This window comes from Diuraphis noxia, unplaced genomic scaffold, assembly GCF_037042655.1.
Source record: "Diuraphis noxia isolate RWA-SAM2 unplaced genomic scaffold, SU_Dnox_SAM2 contig0004, whole genome shotgun sequence".
Lineage (NCBI taxonomy): Eukaryota > Metazoa > Arthropoda > Insecta > Hemiptera > Aphididae > Diuraphis > Diuraphis noxia.
The window spans coordinates 34,458,571-34,466,472 of NW_028301714.1; the positions used below are offsets into that span (position 1 = coordinate 34,458,571).

The 7,902-nt window shown below is 24.6% G+C and overlaps 1 protein-coding gene across 1 annotated transcript; it reads right to left on the minus strand.

Moving 5' to 3' along the window:
• Positions 1–3,531: 3,531 nt before the first annotated feature.
• Positions 3,532–7,870, minus strand: LOC107168006 (bolA-like protein 3). Its single transcript, XM_015517257.2, has 4 exons — positions 7,478–7,870; positions 7,265–7,385; positions 4,193–4,281; positions 3,532–3,715 (listed from the first exon to the last, which is right to left on the minus strand). Exons 1-4 carry the CDS (start codon positions 7,523–7,525, stop codon positions 3,641–3,643), a joined length of 333 nt encoding a protein of 110 aa, XP_015372743.1. The 5' UTR covers positions 7,526–7,870; the 3' UTR covers positions 3,532–3,640.
• Positions 7,871–7,902: the final 32 nt, after the last annotated feature.

The following is a 7,902-nucleotide window of genomic DNA, read 5'->3' on the forward strand; positions in this document are numbered from 1 at the left end:
AGCCAGGGTTAGGATTTGATGAGGGTAAAAGTAATACAAAGTATACAGTACTATACACCCAATATCCCTCCGAAAATGATGACTACGTCAGTAGTCAGTAACTACGTATAGTTTAATATGTATCAAAATTAATGATCATAGAAAAATTAATAGTAGGTATTTGGGTAACGCGTGACAAATGGATGGTTTAGTAGAACACTTCGAATAAAAAGAATTTAGTTGGTTTTCGATATAAGTGTTTCCTTATCAATCTGATCTATTGATTGTTAACCTCTTAGAACTTTATTTTTTTTCAGAAAAAATTGTAACTATGTGGCATAAGTCAAAAATAATTTATAATTAAAATTTAGAACTTACTTCATAATATATATTATTTTACTATGAAAATATAAAATTTTAAATTTAAACTCTTCAATTTTAGTCTCATTGCCGGATGATAAATTTAGAGTATGGAGAGCAGTCAATAAATCCATTAGCGCTGATCAATCAGCTAGCACCAGAAATTAAATATGTACATACAATTATACGTAATCATCCTTCAATCATAGGGATGAAAGCTACAATACATAAAAACCATTTTGTTGCACGAGGTATTTTTTATATTTTAACATACTTCTATTAACAACTAACATTTTTATTAAAAATGTTTTTCATTACTTTAAATATTTCATATAATGTAAACTCAGATAAAATGTGTATAAAATAATCAGTTATTATTGGTATTAATTTATATTTAACAGCGCCAACAAAAAGAGAGGTAAAGGTAAAAATCAGCATTATGGCCATAAATTATTTTTATGGATATGATTATTAACGATATTCATTACATTTCTACCTTTTTCATTAATAAATACATAAAATTATTTAATTTATTTAATTTCAGCTATGACCATTTTCTTGGGGTACAAGAAGGATGTACATCGCTAAAATTATTTAAGAGAATTCGTTGAAGAACACAAACAATATTAAATTAACCAATTGTATAATTTCTTTTTACACAAATTATCCGTCATACCTACACAGTGACTTAGGCACTTTTAATGTCTAAGTAATCACTCAATACCTTTATTATTTTCATATTATAGTCTAATATATATCATATATATTATTAGACTTTAATATGAAAAAATAAAGGTATTGAGTAATGAGTGATTCATCAAGTTCTGATATCATTACTATATGATGTGTATTGTGAAGGTAATCTGTGTAAAAAGAAATGATCAAATTGGTTAATTAAATGTTTATATACTTAAATACTTATTGTTACTGTTTGAAATAATATCAATAAAATATAATATGTATATTACATTATTGCATAAAAAATATATATATGACTGATTTTAGAAGTAGATATTGTAGTGTCGGTACTTGGTAGACGGTAGTATCCAGTAATTTTAATAATATATTAGATTCATTGTACAGTAAAAAATATTATAATTGTATTAAAGTTTTAAATTCTACAAGTATTATATATTATTACATATTATTAATTTATAAATAATTTAATATTATCGCCCAACGGATGTTGAGGTACCTAAATAAAATGACAGTCAGCGCTGTACAATGGTACATTCTATATTTCTACGAAAGCGATTTGATCAAAAATTCAGAAAAAACAAAATAGATTTATTTAACTAAGTTCGACTATTATTATAAAATTGAAAGAAAATTCTATCATGTATAATATCTTAAATGACATTTGTTTTGTTAATTATTATTCTTGAAAAGTTGTACAATGAACTGTATAGTAGGTACCTTATAGTTTTAATTAAGCAATGTATAATATTGTATTCTTATAATTTGTATTATTACATAATTATTATGTTATAATACACTTATTTTTTAGCATTAGCATCAGTAACTATGGCAATTAGCATATTGTTAGACACACGTGAACATATGGGGCATGGATTCGTCGCTAAAAACCCAGGTAGTCACACATCCGGGAGTTAGCGACACCAGACGATGCTTGACACATTTTAAATATTACAGACAACCACCGCGCCACACCAAGCCCCAAAATGCAACTTTTTTGTACCAACTTATTTTATTTTAAATAAATATATTATTTTCGGTATTTGTACATCAATATTTACTGTTGTATGCATGTACCACTGTACCAGACTAGAGGTAAATTACATTTTTTTTCCAAGGCATCAACCGCATGGTTACTTAGTCTGTTTCACTGTTTGGTTTGAAACATATGTAAATGCGACAAGAATTTATCACTAAGAACCCAGGTGATCGCCCATCCGGGAGCTAGCGACGTCTGTCGATGCATAATCTCAGAACAAGTGACTGTGGCCAACCATCGTGCCATAATAAGCACCAAAATTACTTTTTTAAATTATATGGAAACTATATAATTTATTATATTAGATAAAAAGATAATAATTACAATACGTATATGTCACTTAAAATATAAAAACCTATAATTACGTAACAACTTTTTATAATTTAAAAAAAAAAAAAATTGTTTAAAATCATTTAATTTCATTATTATATCGTCCATCTATTTTAATAAGTTAATTTATTAGCTTAGTCAAAAAAAGTATAATACTTCTTCACGGCCAACTATAGAAATATTATAATTGTCAATATTTGACAAAATTTAAATGTCTGAAATTGAGAATGTACCATATTAAAAAAATTACCCATCACTAGATCGCATTTCTTTACAATATTAAAGATTATATTATTAAATTAATAAAATGAAATATAGACAATTTAAAATTTAAAAATACCTATATATTAACATTGTTTTTATTTTGATATTATGCTTAATAATTATTGACAAAAATTGTAGGTATATCATTATTTTAAATTTAATAAAGTCGAAAAGTGAAAGGTACGGGTTTGGTCGAAAACGGACTCGCCCCTAATAATGAGCCAAAAGCGAGTGTTATGATAAATTTGATAAATCGGTTGGCCAACTGGCTGCATACGAGTTTTCACATTCGAATAATAGTTCTGTTCGGATACGCTAATATTATGGTTTGAATAATAGAGAGTTTGTATAACGGAGGTTCGGGTAATCGAGGTTCTACTGTATTATGAAAATAGTAAAAATACCTACCTAGTAAGTATCTACAAATACTATATAGGGCATTTTCATTTAAAAACTGATGAATTATTTCTTATCAATGCCCCCCCCCCCTCCCTACAGATTGTTAAAGTAGTTGCCTATTTTACTCTCTTGAAATGTTTATGAAAACAAATTAATTTGTAATACCTAAAATATTCCTAAAATATGTTAAAACTTATAAAATGTAGTACAATTGAAATGTATACATTTCAAATTACGGTTAAGGACGTTAAGGTTTTATGTTATTTTTAAAATTTTAAGTGAATCTTAATCAAATAATATAGGACCTTGTCTCAAAAAAGAAAATTTATTGTTAACCAATTTTTGTCAGTAATTTGCTTCTACCACCAACAACACTCTATTAACTGTGATCAAGTAATTCTTGAGGCACCAATTACATCATTCAAAAAGTTATGATGATTATAAAATAATGATTATCAAACAGCTAATGTCTCCACATATGAAGTATATTTCTATAGTGAAAAATATGTATACAACATAAAAGTCATATTCTATTTTACAATAACTATTTTATTTCTTAACACATAATTAATACTATTTGTTATTTTCAACTGGTATTTCTGTATGTATTCGTATCCCATGCATTGACTTAATTTCATCTTTTAAAACCTGAAACAAACAGTATAAAAATTAATTGTTATAATTAACTTTAAGTAAACCAAATGTAAATTGTTGAATCAAATTTAAAATGTCTGAAATGAATAAGAAATATACCTAGGTTAAGAACCATAATATTTCAAACACTAAATTTGGCGAGTAACTTGTGAGTTCTAATAATTTTCTTTTGAAATAAAAAACAAGATTTTTTAGTAAAAAAAATGGAGTTTTCCATAACAAAAAAAAGTTTAAGGTCATTAATAACCAAATTATTGATACTAAAATTAATTAAAATACTTTGAAAAGTATAAAGAGGACAGGGATTTGGGTTTAACCATCCGAATACTTTAAAAAAAAAAATGTTTTCAACAAGGCTATTTAAGATTAATTTGAAATTTAATTTACTTATTATACACGCCTTTTAGAATTTTTTTTTGTATACATGATTAGTTTATAATTAATATCAATGATTGTTACGTAAATACCTACTTCGTTAATAAGTTGGTGTTGTTTTACCATACTCATTCCCTTGAATTCTGTTGTGGAAATAAATACTTCAAAAATTGCACCACAACCACCTAAAAATAATTTAAATTAGTTTATATAAATTAAATTTAAAATGTAAAAGATTTATAGAATATAATAATTTGATTTCTTTTAATTATATAGGTAATTATTAAGTGACAAATATTTTATGGTAAAATAGGTGTTTTCAATTTTATTTATTGGATATAATTAAATTACTAATAATTTGATCTAGATAAAAAAAAAAAAAAGGCGGGTAAGTCGTGTATGTCGCTCTGCTGTACAGTAGGTTACAAGTGGGTTACTGTAATGGATGGAATTAAATTTGAATCCAATGATATTATATCATTGTATACGAAAAACGATTCTGAGCGAAGACGGTTTATCTGTCTAGGATATATTATAGATTATTAAAAATGTTCAAATCTTAGTTTTAAAAAGAAAAATTTTTATGAATTTCTAGTTTGAAATAATTTGCGAATTTTCGTGATTTTTATATGTTGTCAAAATTCAAACTTTGAATGCTTGTAAAAAAAAAATTGTGACTACGCATTTCTTTTATTTTTCAATTTTTATTGTAAAAATATATTATGAGCCTTGTATTCAATTTTCAAATCTTAGATATAAAAAGAAAATTTTTTATGAATTTCTAGCTTAAAATAATTTCTGTATTTTCGTGATTTTTACATAATATGTTGTCAAAACTCAAATTTTGAATGCTTAAAAAAAAATTGTGACTATGTATTCCTTTTATTTTGCAACTGCTATTGTAAAAATATGTTAGGAGCCTTGTATTAAATTTTCAAATCTTAGAATTAAAAAGGAAAACTTTTATGAATTTCTATCTAAGATAATTTGAATATTGCCGTAATTTTTACGTATTTAGTCAAAATTTGAACTTTAAATGCTTATAAAAAAAAATTGTGACTATATATTTCTTTTATTTTTCAATTGCTATTGTAAAAATTTATAATGAGCCTTGTATTAAATTTTCAAATCTTAGATATAAAAAGAAAATTTTTTATGAATTTCTAGCTTAAAATAATTTCTGTATTTTCGTGATTTTTACATAATATGTTGTAAAAATTCAAACTTTGAATGCTTATAAAAAAAAATTGTGACTATGTATTTCTTTTATTTTTCAACTTCTGTTGTAAAAATATGTTAGGAGCCTTGTATTAAATTTTCAAATCTTAGAATTAAAAAGGAAAACTTTTATGAATTTCTATCTAAGATAATTTGAACATTGCCGTAATTTTTACGCATTTAGTCAAAATTTGAACTTTAAATGCTTATAAAAAAAAATTGTGCCTACGAATTTTTAATATTTTTTAACTTCTATTGTTACAATGTGTAAGAAGCCTTGTATTAAATTTTCAAGCTTTTCTACCGAACAAATAAATTTTTATCGATATTTATAGAAAAAAAAACTAATAAAGTTGAAAAATTAAAATGTCAGTAAACAGCTCAAAACAAATCTAAATATTTTGAAAATATAATCAAATATATAACACGCCTATATAAACATTCAGTCAAAATTTCAAGTATCTGTGGTAGTTTGTTTTAGAGTTACACCAAAATAAGGAAATCGCTAAAAGTGAAAATCCAATGTTGTAAAAATTTAAATTTCAAATGCTCATAAAAATTTAATTCGAATTTCAGGTGGAATTTTTATTTGTGATAAAGATTGAAAAACTTGTAAGGAATCTTGTATTAAATTTTTAAATCTTAGATTTAAAAAGAAAATTTTTTATGAATTTCTAGCTTAAAATAATTTGTGAATTTTCGTGATTTTTACATATTTTGTCAAAATTCAAACTTTGAATGCTTATAAAAAAAAATTGTGACTATGAATTTATTTTATTTTTCAACTGCTATTGTAACAATATGTTAAGAGCCTTGTATTAAATTTTCAAGCTTTTCTGCCTAACAAATACATTTTTATCGATATTAATTTAAAAAAAACTAATAATGATCGAAAATTTGAAATGCCTATGAATAGTTTAACTTAAGTCGAAATTTTTTGAAAATTGCATGGTGGATAGAATATACTTATATAAACATTAGGTGAAAATTTCATGTATCTATGGTCATTTGTTTTAAAGTTACATCAAAAACCAAAATCGATTTTGTCGAAAAATGAGTGTGCGTGAAATTTCCCGTTTTTCCCTTAATTTTTAGTATGTTTTTCTCAATTATTTAGAAAAGTATTAAGAATTGTTTACTTTTGACCCCCCAAAGTACCAACTAGATTCACTTTCTGATCGAACGAGGTACTGAAGTCAAAAATCGAAGCATTTTTACTGCCCCAAAACGTGATGACAGACACAAAAAAAAAAAAAAAAAAAACACACATCCTGGTAAAATCAATACATTCATCGCTCCGCTCAGAATCTAAAACATTAATATTAGGCAATAAGCATTTTTTGAAGAAAATAAAAAATTAGTACAAATTATTGAAAAATGATAATTTGTATTAATCTTCTTTGAATTTCTCATACCAATGTTGATGCTAAAATTATGTATCACATAATATTAACTTAAGTCATTAAAAAAATATATAATTAATAATAACAAAAGCCAGTGGCGTAGCCAGAATTTTTCTTCTGGTGGTGTAAATAGTATGATTACAGAGAGTTGGTTTAACTATGGTATCTCATAAGTCATAAGCTTAGCATACTGAAAAACTGAATATTGATGTTAAGATTTTCTTTACAGTTCCTGTATGGCTATAAAAATTTGTATTTGCAGTTAGTTTTAGATATTAGAAATTACTATATATACTATATATATATATAAATACTGACTATAAAAAGAGAACAATAATAACACTTTGCAGTACTGAACAATCAGTAAAATTATTAATAATATAGTGGGTAAAAATTAAATTGTGATTCTATACAAATGTTGACTGTGGAAAAAAATCCAATTCAAGCTAAAAAATCTTATATTAATTTTTGATTTTAAAGAATAAATCACAAAAAAATAGTGATGCAAAATTCATGTTTCAGATTTAACATAATGTTATATAATTACCAGAAATATCTTTGATTTTAATTTCTTTGGCTTGTGGAAATTTTTTTTGTAATGACGAATACAAAATATTTTCGCCGCCTTTTAGAGTTGAAACATTATCTGCATATTTTCTTAAAGCATTCTATACAATTAAAAATATAAATATAGTTTAGAAATTGTTAATGATTTGTTCGTCAGTGGTAATAATAAATTAGTTATGTATATTTCACTTACTAAATTTGTACTAAATAATTTTGCACTGCGTCTTGTAATTTGAAACATTTTAACAAGATTTTTTAAAATAACTATGTAGAGAATGCAATGAATCCAGAAACAATTATTTGTTTAAAATTCATTTACTTATTTATATAAATAGATAGTATAATGATTAATAAATTACTAATGTAATGCTAAAATGTAAAAAATGAAATATTTAATAATATTTGAATAGGTAATTTAACTCATAGACAAGAATACAACGCACGGACCACGGCCTCAGACTAAGATAGTAAAATAAGTAAACTAAAGTAACTAAGGTAAGTACTTACTACTTGTCTACTTAGTAAATACGAAACATTCTATGTTTTGAATTTTCTAATTTCTACGACAGAATTGATCTCAGAATAGAGTTATCATCTGTGATTTAAATGATACTAGTA